General features: G+C 41.6%; 1 protein-coding gene across 2 annotated transcripts in view; it reads right to left on the bottom strand.

Annotated features, from left to right (window-relative positions):
- fam189a1 (family with sequence similarity 189 member A1) overlaps positions 1 to 21,131 on the bottom strand; it is a 151,176-nt gene that overhangs the window by 63,744 nt on the left and 66,301 nt on the right. For both annotated transcript variants that reach the window (XM_015953149.3, XM_015953150.3), the window contains exon 2: positions 18,676 to 18,732. In XM_015953149.3, coding sequence (XP_015808635.3) covers positions 18,676 to 18,732 — 57 coding nt within the window. The remainder of the gene's footprint in view (positions 1 to 18,675; positions 18,733 to 21,131) is intronic.

Genomic DNA, 21,131 nt, shown 5'->3' with positions numbered 1-21,131 from the left:
TGAGAGACCATTTAAAGGCTTGGGAACCTTTACAGGTGTTTCTATTTGCAATTTTAAATGTTAGCTGATTGGGGTCTTGTTAAATATCACACAGCGACCTTTTAATAGTCTAGATTAGTGTAATGTTCCTGTTAGTAGTTCCTCCTGTTAAGTGCTTATTTATTTAAATTATTCAGCTTTATAAAAAACGTTTGGACATACATTTTATTATGTTCCAGTCATTAGTCATTTATATTTCACTATTGTAGTAATTCTTGCATGCTTTAATGAAAAAAGTAAGTAGTTATTTTTCTTGGTAATTAGTTAATTTTATATTCTTGTAACTCAGTTAGTAACTGAGTTACTTTTTTGACAAAGTAATCAGTAACTATAACTAATGACTTTTTTAAAGTTAAGTTCCCAACACTGACAGTAACGCGAGTTTCCTGCTCCTCTGCCCTACTGGTTGAAAGTGGAATTACAACTGTAGTAAACAATCCTGCTGTAGTCTGCTGCAGCTAGTGCTAACAATGAGCTAACGCTAACATGAGCCAACTAATGCTAAAATAAACCACAAAGTAAAAAGATCCACACTGTTGGACAAAAATATTATCTTTTACAAATCCAGTAGCAACAAAGCCAGGTCACTATCAGTCAGTGATTTTGTAGCCTCCTTTAGCTCCCCCAAACTAGTGTAGGCCGCGCCAATGCTCACTCTGTGTCATGATCCTCGTGCCGAGGTGAGTGCTCCTCCTAAATTAACCCTCTCTGAGGTTCTGTGTCCCACAGGTGAGGAGCATATGGTCACCAGGTGTGCTGAATCAATCATTAGGAGCTTGGGTTTAAAAGGAGGATGGAGACACCACTCGAAGCCGAATGATTACTCCAGTATTGGTAACGCCTGCCACTCGTACATGTTTGCTCGTAGTAGTTTGACCTCGCATGTTTGGATTATTTGGATTTTGACTTTGGACTGTTTTTTTTTTTTGGGATTACGATTTTGAACTTGCTCCTGATGCTCCATCTGTTTTCCCTCCTAGGATTACCACCACAACCTCCACCACTCCTACATTTCCCCTCTCTGCTTCCTCACCTCCCGTCCGGCTGGATCGCCACTCGTCACCTTGGCACCCCGCTTGTCCCGCAGCTCGCTGAACTAAGAACTCTGAACAATCGCCCACGGCATCATTCACTGGATCTCAGTGCTCCTTTAGTTCCCGTTTGTTTAATAAAAGACTTTAATTTCTTACGTCCTGACTCCCGTGCTGATTCTGCATGTCTTGGGTTAAACGCCTTCCACAAGTCATGACACTCTGGTTTTAGCGGTTTGCTTAACCTTCAAAGACATCGCTCTCTTGTTTTTACTTCCAGGCACTTTCATAATCCCCCCCCAAAAAAACTTCTTTAGCTTTTTATTAACAGTCGGTGAACTGAAAAAGCTAACTGCTAGCATTACTGCTAACAGCCGCAAAGCAGGTAAAGAGCTCCCCCTATAGTGCATATACCCGCTTCACAAAACTGTCAAGCACAGTATCTGGCCAGTAGAGGGCTGCAGAGTAGGGTTGTCATGGTAACCGGTGTAGCGGCAAACCCCGGTAAAAAAAGTTGACAATAGTAATAATCGTCTTGTTTTTAACAAAATATATCTCGGTGGATTACCGTGGCTGCGGTGTAGGCGCGGTGACCCTTACCAGCCACCGTATCATCTGCTGAAGTTGCCGGCGGCACATGCGCACTTTGATGTTTACAACCAAAACTTGAAGATAAAGCTGAAATAATGGCCAAAGGAGGAGACGGCAGCGCGCAGGACATTTATTATCCCTCAAAGAAGACAAAGTGGGAAGTGCGGGCATTTTTTGGATATTTGAAGAATGCCGAGGGACAGCTGATAAAAGACGGCTATCCTGTTTGCAGCACGTGCAGAAAAAGTGTCTGTGAAAGGCAGCAACGCTTCAAATCTCATGACACATCTGCGTGACCATCACCCACAACTCTGCAGTCAACGCAAGGCAAGCTAACGTTAGCGTTTTAGCTAAAATGCGTGATCCGAGGATTTGGGTTGAGGGAGAATGCAACGAGTTGCTTTATAAAGCAGCCGCAGCGCCGCTACCTGCATATAAACCGTGTCGAGGACACCCCCATATTGAAATGACGCTATGCATTATGGGGCTCCCAGAGGCAGATAAGAGATGGTATCTCTCCGAGAATAATCATGAATTTAACAATGATTACTGCCTGATGACATTTTCCCCACATCTGCAAAGCTCACTGGAAGGACACAAACCGAGGATGATATTTTCCTGATATAGGGTTTATTACTCAAGTAAGGGTAAAAAAGTATCTGATTAGAAGGCTACTTGAGTACCGAGTATCATCTGCTCTAATATTTTTAAAATGATGACATAAAACAGACATAAAACAAGAATGGGCAAATATTGCTATTTTAAAGACTAAAGGGGAAAATGTAAACAAATAAACAACATCATTACAAAATAACAAATTGTAGGCAAAATTTAGATACAAACTTAGGACAATATTTTCCTCATATACAGGGTTATTTAGTTATCTGAAAATGTAACATGTTTAAAAAAATACCGCTATAATACCGAAAACCATGATAATTTTGGTCACAATAACCGTGAGGTAAAATTTTCACACTGTGACAACCCTACTGCAGAGTGGCGTCAAAAATTAACCTGTCAAGTTTCCAACTCAACAACAGAGGCGTGTTCAGAGGGGTGGGGTGGGGGGTGGGAGTGTGTGCTGGCCAGCCCGGGTGCCACCCCAAAATATCAAATGTAAGATAACATTTGGAAGTTCATTATTATGTTGAGGGTCTGACCTCATGAGGAAATTACTATGCAGTGATTTTCTCCAAAATGACTGTGCTTAAATTGCTCTGAAAAGCAAATAACCACATCAGCGCCAAGAAACTTCATTTCCCATGATGCTTTGCACACGGAAGCATTGGGATGATGTCACCGCCTAGTACCAGAAACACGTTCTGCGCATGTGCGGGAAGCCGTGGAACTTTTCCCGCGAACTAAGACCATAAATCTTCAGCAGAGACAAAGAAACCTTGTTCTTTTGCCCAGGATACCTGGCGGTAAGGACACGCTTGTCAACGCTCCGACTCCCTTGAGCACGCGGAAGCTCTAAGTGCCCAAGTTGAGCCCACGGAACTGCTGGAAACTAAACTGCAAGCCCATCAGATCTGCTCGTTTCTGCTCCCCTCCAGCTGATGTTTGAGGACACAGAACTGCGGAGGAAAGCAACAACTCCATCAAGCACGCTGTAAGTTATAACTCAGCACAGAAAGAAACTTTGCTGTCTCTGTCCAGCCCGTGGAGAAACACTCGTGAACGCCAAACAACGGAGAAAGCATCAAACCGACGGACGACGCCGAAAGCTGCGGAGAAACACGGAGAACCGTCAAATCAAAGAGGGAGGGACGCCTCGCTCTTCTGGTGATCAGCAACTCATCTCTTTCTCTCTCTCCTTCTTCTTCCGTTAACTCTATAGTCCAGAATAAGCAATAAAACCGCGCTATTGCTTAAAAAGTAGCTTCGTGTTTTCCTCTTTCGTCCCAAACACGTCCGTCGGGTCATTTTGAAAGAATAAACTGCTTATTGATCATTGTTTGGTATCTTAAAATGGTTTCTGTCATGGCCAGGCTGAAACTAAAAGATATTAATTTGTGATTAATCTTTTGTGTTGTTTCATGATCTTTTGAAATGTTTTGAGTGATTTAAGGTTAAGTTACTACTGATTCTAAGTGCTTTGGAAGTTAAAGTGCAAGTTGCCACCCACACTTTAGCCAGACAAAGGGGTCAGCCATCTTGTATTCAAGACTCCATTTTGAATCCATACACACGCACACACACACACACACACACACACACACACACACACACACACACACACACACACACACACACACACACACACACACACACTACTCCTTTGTGAGAACAAAGGACCCCATTCATACATCCTCCATCACATGCAAACACATCCATCTTCAATCATATCACACGGTTATTATTCATCTATTCCACTGTTTATTCATTTGACAAATTGTTAATTAAATGTTATAAAATTCAGATTTTTGTGTCCAGTAGCTTTGTTGTGTCGAAGAGAAGTCTCTGCTCCGAGGATTCTACGAACTTCAAGAAAGACTGATAAGAGTTTTGGATTCATTTCCCTTTCTAATTAAAGGGTGGTGCCCCGAAGATATCTAAGAATATCTTAATTAATTAATAAATCAGTAAATAGTTCCATATTTACAGAATTTATTGAAGAATCCAAAAGTAAGTTAAAGCTTACAAATTGTTCGCTCCTAATAACCCCAACAATTATATTATTATTATTTTCTATTATTATTATTATTATAGTATTTTCAGTATTAAGCAGGGCTTGTTGAATGCTCCAGAACATTTCTGAAATTCAGATAATGAGACTACTCGTCTCCAAACAAAACCACAAACCAGGCCAGACATTTCATTTCTTCTTCTTGTTGTTATTGATTATTTTATTTCATTGATATATTTTTAGGTTTTAAATCTCACTTCTTTCTGTTGTTAGTTTAAAAATACAATAATCATTTAAATAATTGCAAATTAACAAAAAAGTTTAAATGCACAAAAATGCCTGTGGCCTCATTTATCAAAACATTCGCATGAACGTTTCTATATTCCTTCCTACGAATGAAATTTAGAATGTGTGTACTCCTGATTTATGAAACGTGTGGTGGCCGCTCATATGCACGTTCCTCCACAATCGTCTCATGACAAATCCCACCTCTGCATACCCGGGTGCTCGTGTCTGTTCACCATTATTTACATAAAGAAACACTCTCAATTAACCATATTTGGTCACGCTGCATACTCAGCATGTGAGGGAATTCCCTGTTTGTTTGTTTTCCAGAAAAAATAAGAAAAACTTTATGACAGCGAGATCGAGACACTGGCTGCCAAACAAGATGTTCCTGTCAGAAATAAATTTAAAAATGAATTTGATAAATCTTAGAGAAACGTGTTCTCATTTACATTTAAGGAGTCGTTCTGTTTGGAGTTAGTTTCATTTGGAAATGTTGTCTGAGAGCAGGTGCACAGATAGGGTGGGGGACGGGGTGGATCTGTCCCCCCCCGATTCAGATTGACTCCGATCCTTTATTCAGACAGATGTGATCAACGCTTCACTGACATCCAGTACATTTCCCACCTCTCTCAAGCATGCTCAGGTTAAACCCCTGCTAAAAAAAAACCATCTTGTCCTCCAAATCATGTGGAGAACTACCGACCTATCTCTCTCCTCCCTTTTCTGTCCAAAATCATTGAAAGGGTGGCTTTCAAGCAGATCACAGAATACCTCTCTCAAAGCTGTCTGCTTGACCCTTACCAATCTGGGTTCAAAAAGGGCCACTCCACTGAAACTGCTCTGTTAGCAGTGATGGAAGCCTTAAAAGAAGCTAGAGCGACTGCCAAATCCTCAGTGCTTATCCTGCTCAACTTATCGGCTGCATTTGAAACTGTCAACCATGGCTTCTTTTTGTCCACACTCTCTAGCATGGGCTTCACAGAGAAAGCACATGCCTGGTTTGAATCGTACCTCACAGGACGATCATTCAGTGTATCTTGGCTTGAAAAATCCTCTACCGTGCACCATCTTGCCACAGGAGTCCCCCAGGGCTCTGTACTAGGACCTCTTCTCTTTGCCATATACACCACCTCACTGGGTGAGATCATTCGATCACATGGCTTCTCCTACCACTGCTATGCAGACGACACCCAGCTCTATCTGTCATTTCCACTGGACAACCACACTGTCTCTGCACGAACATCAAACTGTCTCTCTGACATACCAAAATGGATGAAATTCCACCATCTCCAACTCAACCTCTCTAAAACTGAACTACTTGTCATCCCAGCAAAACCATCCATACAGCGCAATATCTCAATCCAAAATGATTTCCTATATCTGGCTCCTTCAAAGTCAGTTCGAAATCTGGGTGTTGTGATTGATGAACACCTGACCTTTAAAGATCATGTTGCCTCTGTTGCTCATTCATGCCGCTTTGCGCTATATAACATACGAAAGATCAGACCATACCTAACACAACATGCCACCCAGCTCCTGGTGCAATCTACTGTCATCTCCCGCCTCGATTACTGCAATGCCCTTCTAACTGGTCTTTCAGGCTGTACTGTGAGACCTCTTCAAATGGTCCAGAACGCAGCGGCGCGTCTGGTCTTCAATCAGCCAAAAAGAGCACACGTCACCCCTCCGTTCATTGAGCTCCACTGGCTACCGCTAGCAGCACGCATCAAATTCAAATTACTAACACTAGCATACAAAGTCCGAGATGGTACGGCTCCCATTACCTGAATCCTCTTGCAAAGGCTTACGTCTCGGCCCGGCCGCTACGGTCATCACAGGATCGACGGCTAGCAGTGCCTACACCACGCTCAGGACAATCCAGACTCTTCTCATGCATCGTTCCACAAATGTGGAATGACCTTTCAAGCACTACCAGAACTGCGGCTTCCTTTTCAATTTTCAAGAAACTCCTGAAGACCCTGCTCTTCAGAGAGCATCTTCTACACTAGCACCCCCCCCCCCCCCCCCCCCCCCCGTCCACTCCTTTGTTCCCTCCTCTCCATGATTGATGTCAAGTTGTTGTTATTGTTGTTGTTAGCCTCAAGGGCAACATGTCGATTATCACTTGTAAGTCGCTTTGGACAAAAGCGTCAGCTAAATATATAAACATAAACATAATTCTTTTGCATCAATTGTATTTGTTGAGCTTTTTCAGTTAGCCTGTCACCCACATAGTTGCAACACAAAGGTTAAATATCCATCTACAAAGAAAATTTCACCAATTTTTACTTCACCAGCTTTCTTCACCAATTCATTCATTGGTCTGTGCTTTTTGGCTAAAGAGTGGTGAGAACTAAACAACACAGTGTTTTTTAGTTATTTATTTATTTTTTAAATACCTTTCTGGCCAGATTGCTGCAAACAAATAAAAGTGTTCAAGCACTCACACTACGCACCTTGCTCCAAAGCCATCCGCTCTTACAGGAAGACTAGTAGCTGTTACCTCCCGATGCCTCACAAGTGCCGTGACCATTTCACCCCTCCACAGCTGTGCCTCTCTTTTATTAAAATCTTTTCATGCTACACTTCAGCCCTCCAAAATTACTGCAGCGTAAATACTCATCTGTTTTTATGAATGGAAAAGAACATTGAAATGAAACCTGACAATGCACCAAAAAATGGAATTAGGACTGTAATCAATTGGTTTTGTACTTCAGGAAACGTGTGTGTGTGTTGTTTTTCTAAGTTTCTGCTTAATTCTGTGTAGAGCATTAGAAATGCCCTTTGTCATTTATATATAGGAGTTTATTATGAATTCTCTTCCAGCTTCTGAACATCTTACATAAAAAGCAGCTGTGTCTATTTTCACCATTTACAACTCGCTGAGCAATGGATAAAATCAGGGGCGGATTTAGGACTGAAGAAGATCTGGGGCTTAACACACACATGCGCGCACACACACACACACACACACACACACACACACACACACACACACACACACACACACACACACACACACACACACACACACACACACACACACACACACACACACACACCACGTGACAGCACTAGTCAACAGCATATATATTTGTCTTGTACCACATAATTTTTAATCTGAAGCTACATATTAAGCATTTTCAGGGCAGAGTATTGTTCCTGTTAGTGTTTAGTGTGAGATGATAGTAAATATTCCCTTTCTTTCTCCAACAACTTTACCTGATAAGCTAACTTTAGGCAAACCAGCAGCACAACAAATATTTTCAAATAAGACTCACAAACCTGAGTCAACACCAGTATCATCAAAGCTGGGGTTCTGTCGTTGTGCTTTTTGTCTAAAAAACGTCCTTATGTCCATCTTCACTCATGCGTTTCAGACAGAGAGTGTAGAAGAAGCCGGCAGCTGAAGGGCTTCTTCTTCAGTAGTGGAGGCTCAGGCAGGCTGTATACAAACTACTGCCAGCTGCTCCCTCTCTGTTGGACTTTGGTACTGCATGCTACTTCTGCGATTTAGATCCGGGGCTTTTCATAAAACATCCGGGGCTTCAGCCCAAGTAGCTGGGCCTAATGCCGCCCCTGGATAAAATTGCAAAGTTTAGTTTAATTTTTGCCCCCATTTAGCCTCAAATCTCCCCGATTTAAAATCAGACCGTATTTAGCTCTGGTAGTTTCATATACCTCATTTATAATAACCCAAACTCCAGAAAACACATTAGAGAAACAGCTTCAGTTGATAAATTGTGCAAAATTACAGAGAGTAAAAACAGACTGAAACAACTTGGCAGAGTAGAATCATTATCTGATTATTTAACAAAGGTTTTACCCGATTTTCAGTCACAACCAGTTGCAGCACTATGAGAATTTTTTTTTGAAAGTATCCAATCACAATGGACTTTAGATGATCGTCTTCAGTTTAGTTTCCATGAGTCAGAAAGTGGGAAAAAAAATTGTAAAATTACTTATTTACTGGTTGATCTACGTTCCCTCCCTCACCTTTAGAGATAGGGTAAGAAGCTCAGTCATCCGGGAGGGGCTTGGAGTAGACCCGCTGCTCCTCCACCTAGAGAGGAGCCAGTTGAGGTGGCTCGCGCATCTGGTTAGAATGCTTCCTGGACGCCTGCCTGGTGAGGTTTTCCGGGCACGTCCAACCAGGAGAAGACCTAAAGGAAGACCCAGGACATGTCTCTCGGCTGGCCAGGGAATGCCTTAGGATTCCCCCAAAGGAGCTGGCTCAAGTCGCTGGGGAGTGGGAGGTCAGGACCTCCCTGCTTAAGCTACTGCCCCCGCAACTCGACCCTGGATAAGCGGACGAAAATGGATGGATGGATGGATGGACTTAGGGAGGATGGGGTGATTGAATAGTTAATGAAGTTAGTGTGAACTGAACACACATTAAAACACAATTAAGATTGTTGCCAATTCAGTCACAATCATATTGTTTGTATTTTTATTTTATTTTTTTGCGCTTCAGTCAAAAACAGCAAAGATGCTATGGTGCAGCTATCAAAAATTGTCCTCTGAATTTTTGAGTGTCCACAAGGGAGTACCACAGGGTTCAGTTTTGGGACCCCTCTTATTCATTATGTATATTAATGACATAGGACAAAATATGTTGGATGCCATTTTGCACTTTTACGCTGATGACACAATCATTTACTACTATTTTGGAACTCCCCCCACTAAAGCTGTTGAATTCTTACAGAGAGCTTCTAATGAGGTCCAACAAACTCTTCTGCAGGTAAATTCGGTCCTCAATGCTGACAAGACTAAGCTAATGTTGTTTTCGAACTCTAAAAAAGACCTCTAAGTATGCCTTCAGTGACCACTCTTGAGGGAAACATCATAGAGGTGGTCCACACATACAAATACCTTGGTGTCTGGCTCGATGACTCCCTCTCCTTCAAGACTCATGTAGATAATCTTGTAAAGAAACTCAAACTCAGACTGGGATTCTTTTTTCTAAATAAACTGTGTTTTACTTTTGAGACAAAGAAACAACTAGTTACCACAACATTTCTGTCTATTCTGGATTATGGAGACCTTTTGTATATGAACGCAGTGTCTTGGTACGACTGATGTGGTTTATCATGCCTCGCTGAGTTTTACTACTGTAGACCACTGACCCATCATTGTGACTTGTGTTCTCCAGTGGGATGGCGTTCCTTATCCACTGGGAGGTTGGGAAATTGATGCAATTTCATTTATAAAGCCATGCTTGGATTACTACCCAACTACATCTGTAACTTAATCTCAGTCACAGAGAACTGTAACTTAGTCTGTGAGCAAATGATCAATTGTTACTTTGCGTCCCGTTTGCTCGCACCGACCTGGGCAACAGGGCTTTCGTTCACTCTGCTCCTTCTGCATGGAGCAGGCTGCAGGAAAACTGGAAAGTACCTGATCATATCTCCTTGAACACATTTAAAACCAGATTGAGAGCACTTGAATGAAATAAAGAAATAAAGAATGAAATAAAACAATGCAAGATAATCTCATATTAAACATTATAAATGAAGTAAGTGTAATTAAAATATGCTGTTTTTAATGAGATAATTCAAAGACTTGAAATTCTTCTCCAACGAATTTCTCTGTTCCACGTTCCTCACGACAACATAAAACAACCGCTCTTATTTACATTCAGACTCACACACCAACTTGACTGAAATATGTCTGAGTGCAGGTTCTCCTCGCCATGCCCTGTTTCACAATTTCTATTTATAACTCACATCACAACACAAACATTTTAAAAGTTAAAAGATCACTTAACCTACTGGAACATTCTGCAGTCCAATAATAATAATAATAATAATAATAATAATGATGATGATTTAGTCCTGTCAGGTGCCGTCTAGTCTCAGTGGACTGAATGCAAACACAGCAGCTTGTCTCATGATCACATTGTGGTTGCTAGGTAACCAGAGACGACTCCAGAACAGCATGTGCTGTTGCACCTTTTTACTTTTCACACTCTAAATTTGACATTACACTGAACAGTCTGTTAAATTTGAACTAGATCCATTTTTTGTTTTTATCGTTTTTCACCTGAAAAAAAATCCTCACATGTTGTTCCTGTTCCCTAAGGGACCAGCACAACGGCCCTGTTGGTCACCTTCATCTTTCTCTGAAAAACTGTAATAATCCTAATCATGTGAGATTAAAATGACCTTTACACATTCCCGTACTTGCTCGGTTGAATAATCAACTGAATATGCTTCAGGTGTAAAGACGTGGATAGAGTTGTTGGTGCTTCTCTGTTAAGAAACTCCTAATACTCTTAAGCAGAAGAGCTAAGAATGACTGGTGACTTGTAGCCCTGACCCCCATCGTGAGCAAATGCTTCGAGAAGTTGGTCAGGGACTTCATCTGCTCTGCACTGCCCGATTCACTGGACCCTCTACAGTTTGCATACTGCCACAACAGGTCCACTGATGATGCCATAGCCCTGACACTCCATGCTGCCCTGTCACACCTGGAGAAGAGGGACACGTATGTGAGAATGCTGTTTGTAGATTACAGCTCAGCATTCAACACCATCGTTCCATCGAAGCTGGACAGGAAACTGCAGGATCTAGGACTGAGCAGCTCGCTCTGCAGCTGGATCCTTAACTTTCTGTCTGACAGACGCCAGGTGGTCAGACTGGGGGGCACCACCTCATCCTCCGTCACACTGAACATTGGTGCTCCACAGGGGGTGTGCGCTGAGCCCTCTCCTGTACTCACTCTACACCCACGACTGCACGGCCACGAGAAACTCCAACATCATTGTGAAGTATGTGGACGACACCACAGTGGTAGGTCTCATCACCAACGACGATGAGACGCCCTACAGGGAGGAGATCAGCGCCCTGACCCACTGGTGTCAGGACAACAGTCTCACCCTCAACGTCACAAAGACAAATGAGTTGATAATGGACTTCCGGAGGTGCAGAGGAATACACACCCCCATCACAATCAACGGCGACGCTGTGGAGAGGGTAAGCAGTTTCCGTTTCCTTGGAGTTCACCTGGCAGAGGATCTTACTGGTCAGCGCACACGAACAATACAGTGAAGAAGGCACAGCAGCGCCTCTTCTTTCTCAGAAGACTGAAAAGATTTGGCATGAGCCACCGCATCCTCAGGACCTTTTATCGCTGTCCCATTGAGAGCATCCTCACTGGATGCATCTCCACCTGGTATGGCAACAGCACCGCTTACAACCGCAAAGCTCTCCAGAGAGTAGTGCGATGTGCTGAAAGGATTATTGGAGTTGAGCTTCCCTCCGTCCAGGACATCTACAGGAAGCGGTGCCTGAGGAAAGCGGGGAGGATCATCAAGGACTCAAGTCACCCCAGCCATAAACTGTTCAGACTACTTCCATCAGGAAGGAGGTTCTGCAGCATCCGGTCCAGAACCAGCAGACTGAGAGAAAGCTTTTTCCATCAGGCCATCAGACTGCTGAACACATCGGAGACACCTCACCCTCACTACTGAAACTCCAACATTACACACTCCATACTGTACACTAATGCCACTGTTTTGCACATACCAGCCTCTGTATATTTATATCTCTTATCTTATTGTTTACTTTATTCATGTGTATATTTAGATTGGCCATTTTTATATTTTACATGTTTTTACATTACTGTATTTTTGCACAACTCTGTTGCTGTGAAGCTCGCACACAAGAATTTCACTCGCATGTACTGTACCAGTGTACCTGCACATGTGATGTGACAATAAAAGTGATTTGATTTGATTTGATTTGATTTAAGAGGGGTGGTTCAGATTTCTGGTCAGAATGCCTCCTGGAGGTCGCCAGGAGGAGGTGTTTAGGGCATGTCCTGGTAGCAGGAGGTCCCTGGGTCAACCCAGCACACACTGGGGGGCTTATTGCTCCAGGCTGGCCATGGAACGCCATGGGGCCCCACTGCTGGAGGAGGTTGCAAGGGAGAGGATGGTTTAGGTCTCTGTAAAAATGACCATTTCATTAACTTAAGAGTTTGTTTCATGATCTATTAAGATGATCACAGCAATCTAGTGATTTCTGTAACTTCTAATACACCACCTACCCCTACAAAAAGGTTGCTCTATCCATTCCTCTTAAACACGCTGCTCTAGCTGTCTCAGGCTGGAAGGGTTCATTCTCCAGATGTTCAATAGGATTTAGAGGAGGGCAGATTTCTTCTGAGATTTTTTAAACGGTGGTGGTGGGTTGCCGGGGGGAGGGTTGTGCAGAGACGGTGTTCTGAGACATAAGATTGTTTTTGGGTGTTTTTTGGTGTATGTGGAGCTTTGGGTGCCGACTGTTCGCCATCGGGGGGTGGGTTACAAGGACTCACATCATCTATCAGCAAGAGTTACAGCTACATGTCACAAATGTCTCCCAGGAACTTTTAGTTAGAATGAATGTAAAATTATTTAAATTCCATCAAGGTCATTCATAGTATTACCAGTTGTTGTATTTTGCTAAGCAAAAAGGAATCTATCCTGTTAAGCTAACTTCATGATGTAATTGCAGCCACTAAATGTGGGTCATTAGCATGAAGTTTTTGAAGTTATTAAAGCAAACATGGCTGGAATCAGTTTTACTGTAATCTTGTTATTATTCTCTAAGAGTGTGTGCTGCTGTAATGAGTGAATGTCCCCTTGTGGGATTAATGAATCTATTCTGTTCTATTCAATACGTTTTTATCAGCCGATAGGAAAAAATACGTTTGAGGAATTTTGACCATTCCGGGCTTCCGTATGAATAACCTGGTTAGGAGGAGAGGTTTGTCTCCCAAAAAGAAAAAAAGACACCGGTTACACATGAATTAGAACATTATGAATCCTAATATTTTAATATGTTAATCATATTAACTAAAATGTTAGGATTCCTAATGTTTAATTTATTAATAATATTAATTAAAACATTAGGATTCCTAATATTTTAATATATTATTAATAATATTTAATACATTAGGATTCCTAATATTTTAATATATTAATAATATTAATTAAAACCTTAGGATTCTTAATGTTTTAATATATTAATAATATTAACTAAAACATTAGGATTCTTAATGTTCAATATAATAATAAAATTAATTGAAATGTTAGGATTCCTAATGTTTTAATATATTAATAATATTAATTAAAACATTAGGATTCCTAAAGTGGGCTGTGCAGTGGTTAGAGCTGTTGCCTTGCAGCAAGAAGGTCCTGGGTTCGCTTCCCGGCCTGGGATCTTTCTGCATGGAGTTAGCATGTTCTCCCTGTGCATGCGCGGGTTCTCTCCGGGTTCTCCGGCTTCCTCCCACGGTCCAAAAACATGACTGTTAGGCTGATTGGTCTGTCTAAATTGTCCTGTGAGTGTGTGTGTGTGCGCGCGTGTGCGTGTGTGTGTGTGTGTGTGTGTGATTGTTTGTCCTGTGTGTCTCTGTGTTGCCCTGCGATGGACTGGCTCTCTGTCCGGGGTGTACCCCGCCTGATTGCCCGTTGACCACTGGAGATAGGCCCCCCCACCCCCCGCGCGACCCTATGTGGACAAGCGGGTTCAGAAAATGGATGGATTCCTAATGCTTTAAACCACCGCCTAAGTAACTAACTAATGTAGGAGAGGGAGGTGTGAGTGAGTCACCACGGTAGGAAGCCCTGAGCTCATAGAATGGTCCAATGTTTAAATCTGATTCATTCTTGGCCGTTTTCTGTCCTGTTTTTGTTATTATTTTATTGACCTGTGGCTGAGACCAAGCAGCATGTTTCACTCCAGACCAGCCCAGAACAGAAGAGTCTCCTCCATGTTTACATGCCGACCAAAGAGGTTTGAAGTTGTTTCCGTCACCATTGTGGGATTTTCTTTCTTTAACGGGTATCAACAATTTAATCCCTGCCTGTAAAACACAGTTAGCAGAAACACAAATGAACAAGATAAGCTAGGTTTTCAAAACCAGGAAAAGGAAGAACATAAAAACTAAAGCCAGGTCTTTCAGATTCTGAAAGAAATGAAACAATCTTTCCAAAAACCTGAGCTGAGAATCAATGAAGTACTGAGAGACATCGGAACAAAGAACAAAAATATGGACCCAACGCTGGCTGAAAACAACAAAACTCAACAAAAACAAACTTACAAAAGGTGCAGATTCACTTTCAAAAGAAAATGAAAACAACGAGGTTAAAGCCCGGCTAACAGCATCATCTGACTTTATGCTGCGCTAAGCTAACAAGCGCTCTGCTTAATCTGCACACACATATGTGAGCATTATTAATAATAATGTGAAGGACCAATCTGGGAAAGGTCTACTGAGAAAATCAAATCTTTTACACAAACACAGCTATAGCCAATCACAATGCAGAGAATGACCACCCATGTTGGCAGATGGGTCGGTGTGGAGCTGCCAGCTTTGCAAGCGTCCAGCCGGTGAAAAAGTCACCCACAAGTCATCACTGGGGCCGGGCCAGAAACATCAAAATCTTCTCAGTCGGGACGCAACGTTAGATTCTAATGTCAAAAAAACAAAACCAGATATGGAGCGCTTTTAAAAGCAGGAAGTAAATTTGTCATGCTTTTGGAAATACAAAGATGAAGGTTGTTTTAACTTAAAAGGCACCCAAATGATGAGCTTTTGGTGTCTTTGTCTAAGGTTTTATGAAAAGGGCAGACATGGGGGAGGGGAACAAGCATGAGGGAAGGATGAGGGGAAGGGGATGCAAGGTGATAAAACTTAAGGGACTACGACAGGCTGTTTCCTGCAGGATGGGGGAGGGGTGGCAGATAATGCAGTGAAACTAAAAAGGAAATGAAATAAATGTGGATACGGGCTTGCAGGGTGAGCTACAGTCATGGCCTCTGGTTCCTGACCAGAGACTATAGCTTCTGAGAGAGGAGCAGGGCCTGATGTTGGGAGTAGGGTTGTCACGGTATGAAAATTTAACCTCACGGTTATTGTGACCAAAATTACCACGGTTTTCGGTATTATCGCTGTATTTTTTTTAAATGTGTTACATTTTCACACAATTAAATAAACCCTGTATATCAGGAAATATTGTCCTCAGTTTGTGTCTAAATTTTGCCTAAAATGTGTTATTTTGTAATTATGTTGTTTATTTGTTTACATTTTTCCCCTTTAGTCTTTAAAATACCAATATTTGCCCATAACTTCTTATTTTTTGTCTGTTTGATGTCATCATTTAAAAAATATTAGTTCAGATGATACTCAGTACTCAAGTAGCCTTCTAATCAGATACTTTTTTACCCTTACTTGAGTAATAAACCCTATATCAGGAAAATATCGTCCTTGGTTTGTGTCCTTCCAGTGAGCTTTGCAGATTTGGGAAAATGTCATCAGGCAGTAATCAATGCCTGATGAATTTAACAATTCATAATTTAACAATTATGAATTGTTAAATTCATAATTATTCTCAGAGAGAGACCAACTCTTATCTGCCCCTGGGAGCCCTGTAATGCATAGTGTCATTTCAACATGGGGGTGTCCGCGACACGGTTTATAAGCAGGTAGCGGCACTGCGGCTGCTTTATATAGCGACTCGTTGCATTCTCCCTCAACCCAAAACCTCGGATCACGCATTTTAGCTAAAACGCTAACGTTAGCTTGCCTTGCGTTGACTGTAGAGTTGTGGATGATGGTCACGCAGATGTGTCATGAGATTTGAAGCGTTGCTGCCTTTCACAGACACTTTTTCTGCACGTGCTGCAAACAGGATAGCTTTTTTCTATAAACTCCCTCGGCATTCTTCAAATATCCAAAAAATGCCCGTACTTCCCACTTTGTCTTCTTTGAGGGATAATAAATGTCCTGAGCGCTGCCGTATCCTCCTTTGACCATTATTTCAGCTTTAGCTTCAAGATTGTTTTGGCTGTAAACAACAAAGTGCGCATGTGCCGCCGGCAACTTCAGCAGATGATACGGTGGCTGGTAAGGGTCACCGCGCCTACACCGCAGCCACGGTAATCCACCGAGATAATATAGTTTTTTTAAAAACAAGATGGTTATTATTATTCTCAACTTTTTTACCGGGGTTTGTTGCTACACCGGTTACCATGACAACCCTAGTTGGGAGCAGGATGATGGAGTAACATACCAATCTTATACATCGGGCCATTTCAGGAATTTCAAAATAAAATTAAAATTTTGCAGCTAAAACAGGAAAATGCATGAATGCAGCCAAAAACGGGTTTGGGGGTATTTCCCATGAAGAAACAACAGTATTGCATGCTGAATAGATCCAAAAAGTGGATTTTCCGTGATATGGCTCCTTTAACATCCACGGGGCTGCAGTCAACCTTCCTGGACGCGGCCGCAGGAGAAAAATTGCTGACAAATCAAAGGGACGGATAAACCGAATGATTAACTAAAGAGTCCAGAAAATTTTCTAAATAGATCCAAGGTGAACCATCTGATTGCACCATCCGTCGTCGTTTGAGCTAAAGTGTACAATGAAATCTCAAGACTATCAAAGGATTCTAGAGAGAAATGTGCTGGCCAGTGTCAGAAAGCTTGGTCTCGCGCGCAGTTCACGGGTCTTGCAACAGGACAATGATCCAAAACAAACAGCTAAAAACACCCACAAATGCCTTGTAGCCCTGACATCAACCCTATTGAGCATCTTTGGAAAGAGCTGATACATGCCGTCTGGAAAAGGTGCCCTTCAAACTTGAGACAACTGCATCAGTTTGTTTGAGGAGTGGGCCAAAATACCTGCTGAGAGGATCAGAAGTCTCATTGACAGTTACAGGAATTGTTCAATTGCATTGATTGTCTCATAAGGTTGTGCAACAAAATATTAACCCTTTGATGCATAATGGTAACTACAGTGGACAGGTACTCAAAATGGTTATTTATTAGTTTTTGCTATTAAGCACAGCTGTTGAAGACTTTATTGCATGTGAGCCCCTCCATTTGGACTTCAGTAAGCCAAGCCAACATATTTCATGATCAGAATGCACGCTGTCCACTGAGGTGGACATGTAATAGATTATTTGTAAATGACTAAATGTTGCAAAAAATATGTGTTGAAATTTGTTTCATTCACACCTAAAGATGAATGAAAAAAAAACTGTTAAAAAATCATGGTTGAAGATTTCATAATTCATGCATCAAATGGTTAAGTTAGGGTAACACGTCCTTTTACAGTCCCCTAATTACTAAGTACTTACATGGTAATTACACAGTAAGTTAAAGTGTAATGTTGTGTCACAGTTCTTAAACAGTTATTACCATGTAACTCAGGTTCAATTCAAATGTTTGCTAATCATTCCCAGTAAATGCTGCTTTACACAGTAATTACACGTTATTACAATCATACACTTGAACTTACTATGTAATTACCATGTAAGTACATAGTAATTAGGGGACTGTAAAAGGAAGCATTACCTAAGTTAGGGCTACCATCATTTTTGTCCAGGTCTGTTCCATGAGTTCTCTTTTTTAAATATTTTTGTTGAAGCATGGTGGAAAAGCAGTGTGTGACTTTCATTGGTTAAATTATTACTTTTGTCAGATTCAAGGTATTTCTATGGCCATTGGGGCTTTTCCTTTCATTGACCAAAGGGTACCAACAACTTTGTCCACGTCTGTAAAACAAGTTTTCTAAATAATGCCTCAGAGCCGTGTCTCTTGTAGACGACTCTTTGAATGACAACTGACAAAATAATAGAGTGGACCAAGATCCAAGAAGTTGCTGCAAATGTTAAACAACCATCCGTATCCAGGCATGTGAAAGCCAGTTTATACGCTTTTACAGGGTTTCAGCATTGCATTAAAAGGTTTGTTTGGCAAGGATTTCACAGTATTCCACTGAAAATAGTCCCACCTGTAAAAAGTATCACAGGATTCCAAAGGTTTGTCAGTAATTTAAAGCTTTAAAATACAGTGAAAAGTCAGCATCTGGATTTGTCACATGTAAAAGTCAGCATTTCCTTTAACCACATGAACTTTCTCCCATGCTTCTTTGCTTCTGATGCATGCTTGTGATGAAACGTGTTGAGCACATTCGGCAGCATGAAGGAACATCACGTCCACAGCATGACAATAAAACACTCCCTCTGACGTTTTACTGCTTTGTTCTGAGTTGTGAGATTAGTGACGGCGCGTGGGCGTTCAAAGCAAACTCACCACCAGAGACAGCGGCCTCTTCCATGACACCACTCCGATGAGTCCAGAGAGCAGGACCTGGGGCAGAAAACACAAAACAGACACTGTGAGGGAATTAAATAGTTATTCAATTTATCTAAAAAAAAACAGACAAATACTCCCACAACTGACTTTACGTGGTACTTTTCATCTTCAACCCAAAAGATCGGCTCATTTGAGGAGTCAGATCAGGTGGGAGTTGTTTTCTTCCCACCTGTTGTCAGATTCTTTCATCCATCTTTCAGCCTGGATGAGAAACTCTTTTGTCATCCTGTTTCCACAGCCTCAATCCTCCACAGATTATTTCTCCCTTCAGCAGAGATGAAATTAATGCAAACCTCCACTTTCAGGTGATTAATAACAGAAAGTATGCTTGGGCGTGATGCCTCGGAAGAAGGATAACGTGCCTTTCAGCTTCTTAGGGGGGATGATTTACCGCCTCCGCGTCCCAGTGCTGGACCATTTCATTAGGCTGTTTCCTGTGACTGAAACAGGCAGCAAAAGGATGCTGGCAGTCAACAGACGGTTGGACTGCATCATCGAGGATTTCCTTCAAACGCTTTACTTTAAATAATTTGACAGATTTCATGTTGTGTAAATAATAAAAAAGATTATAGTAAGATTAATCAATCTGATGTCTGTGAGGTTAAAGAGACCGCAGCCACAATAATGATGTCATCAGTCACAATTGCAATAAAACCATATTTATTTTAGGTAATGGTGATATTTTATGCTTAACTGTCTTCATCAATAGGGATGAAAGTAAGTTTCCTGAAAGCAGATTTTACTTCTTGTTAATATTTAAACGTTGAAACACTCACAACCCTGAAGTAAAATGCTAAAATACCCGTCTGTAACAGCTTAAAAAATCAAAGGGATATTTTGGGGGGGGGGGGGGGCAGTTATTTAATTTATAATTACACTTTATTTGGCACGCTGAATTTCTCCGTTTTCAACGTTTGAATTGTTTAAACTCCCAGAATCAAAAGTCTGCACAGAGATCAGTGATCGGGCTTTAAAACTGGTTAACTGGACAACTTTAAATGAAAATAATTTTGTTCTTTTACGTTTTTAAATGCACTTTTATTCATCTTTCAATCATCTGGTTCACCAGCATTGTTTCTTAGATTTACTAAAAGACAAGTTTAGACCCTTCAGCGGTTCGGACTTTGAAGACGATACATGGATCTCACCATCTCTTTAAAAATGATTCCTGGGATAACGTGCCAGAAAATAACTCGTGAGGAATTTTGTTTCATAGTTTTCCAATAATTCTAATGAGTTTTTGTAATTCCGGAGGAAATTCTGCACATTTCCTTTTACCAGAAGAGTTATTATTGATGCAGCCGTTCTACTGGCACCTCAGCGACTTCATCAGTCTGATGGCAGCTCCGGGTTTCTTCATTAGGACCGATTTGATTTTAGATTTGGTGCTCCATTCACCTGGAACCAGTTCCCTCCCCCGAAGCTTCATGTCTTGCCTGAATGAAACAATTCACCCGATTGTGTTGTGATGTGTTTATTCCCACCATCTGTTACTGATGTGTGTTTGATTTAAATCCCAATAACAACGCTTTCAGTTCTCAGATGAGATGCCTGATTAAACTGAACATAGCTCCTGTTGATGTTCTGCTCCATGAAGTGTGGGCTTGCATTTTTACAACGTGTGCTTACCGGAGGTGTGAATTTGCGTATCATCAGAATGTGGGTGATCAAAGGGCACTCGCAGCCTCCGGCTTTCATTTCTCCGTGGTCTCCCTCTGCCTTTCACTCTCCTTCACCCTCCATTAAACATCACCATCCTCTGCCCATTTCTACCCATCATGCTCTGCTTCTTTCGTCTTTCCACTCCCTCTCTTCATGTCTACCTCCTCTCTTTAGAATTTACCATCAGTCCCTTTCCATTTTTCGTCCTGGATCGCCGTCCACCTCTCGGCCAAAACGCACCCCTGCACTTACACACCTCCCTTTCACTTCACTTCATCCAGACTCCTCGTTTTTATCTCCCTCTCCATCTTGTTCCACCTTCTAGTCAATCTTCCACTTCTTCACTCACCGCGAAACCAACAGGACCTGGCAAATGGGGCGCCAATAATTTCATTTGAGGTTCTCGCACAGGTCAGAGCCAGTTTGGTAGATAAAAAAAATCTTTTGAATTTAAACAAATCCAACATAAGACTGGTATTTTTTTGGGATTTGATATCTTAATCTGAAATAGTGAAAAAGAAAAACTCAGAAGGTTAGAGGCACATTTTGTTTTTCTGGATTGTTGTTTCATCCTTGACTCGTTTGAAGCTGTTTATCGTGAACTCTGCTGTGGGTCTTGTGTTTACTGTTGAGGTCACGCTTAGATGTGTGTAAATCTCATAAACTCCACCGGGAACAATTATTGAGTTACAGTCCAGCCTTGTTCAGCTGTTCAGGGGAAACAACCTATA

This window comes from Nothobranchius furzeri, chromosome 9 (genome assembly GCF_043380555.1).
Source record: "Nothobranchius furzeri strain GRZ-AD chromosome 9, NfurGRZ-RIMD1, whole genome shotgun sequence".
In the NCBI taxonomy this organism is placed as follows: domain Eukaryota; kingdom Metazoa; phylum Chordata; class Actinopteri; order Cyprinodontiformes; family Nothobranchiidae; genus Nothobranchius; species Nothobranchius furzeri.
The sequence above is the reverse complement of the archived record's forward strand: the minus strand, read 5'-3'. Positions and strand labels throughout refer to the sequence as shown.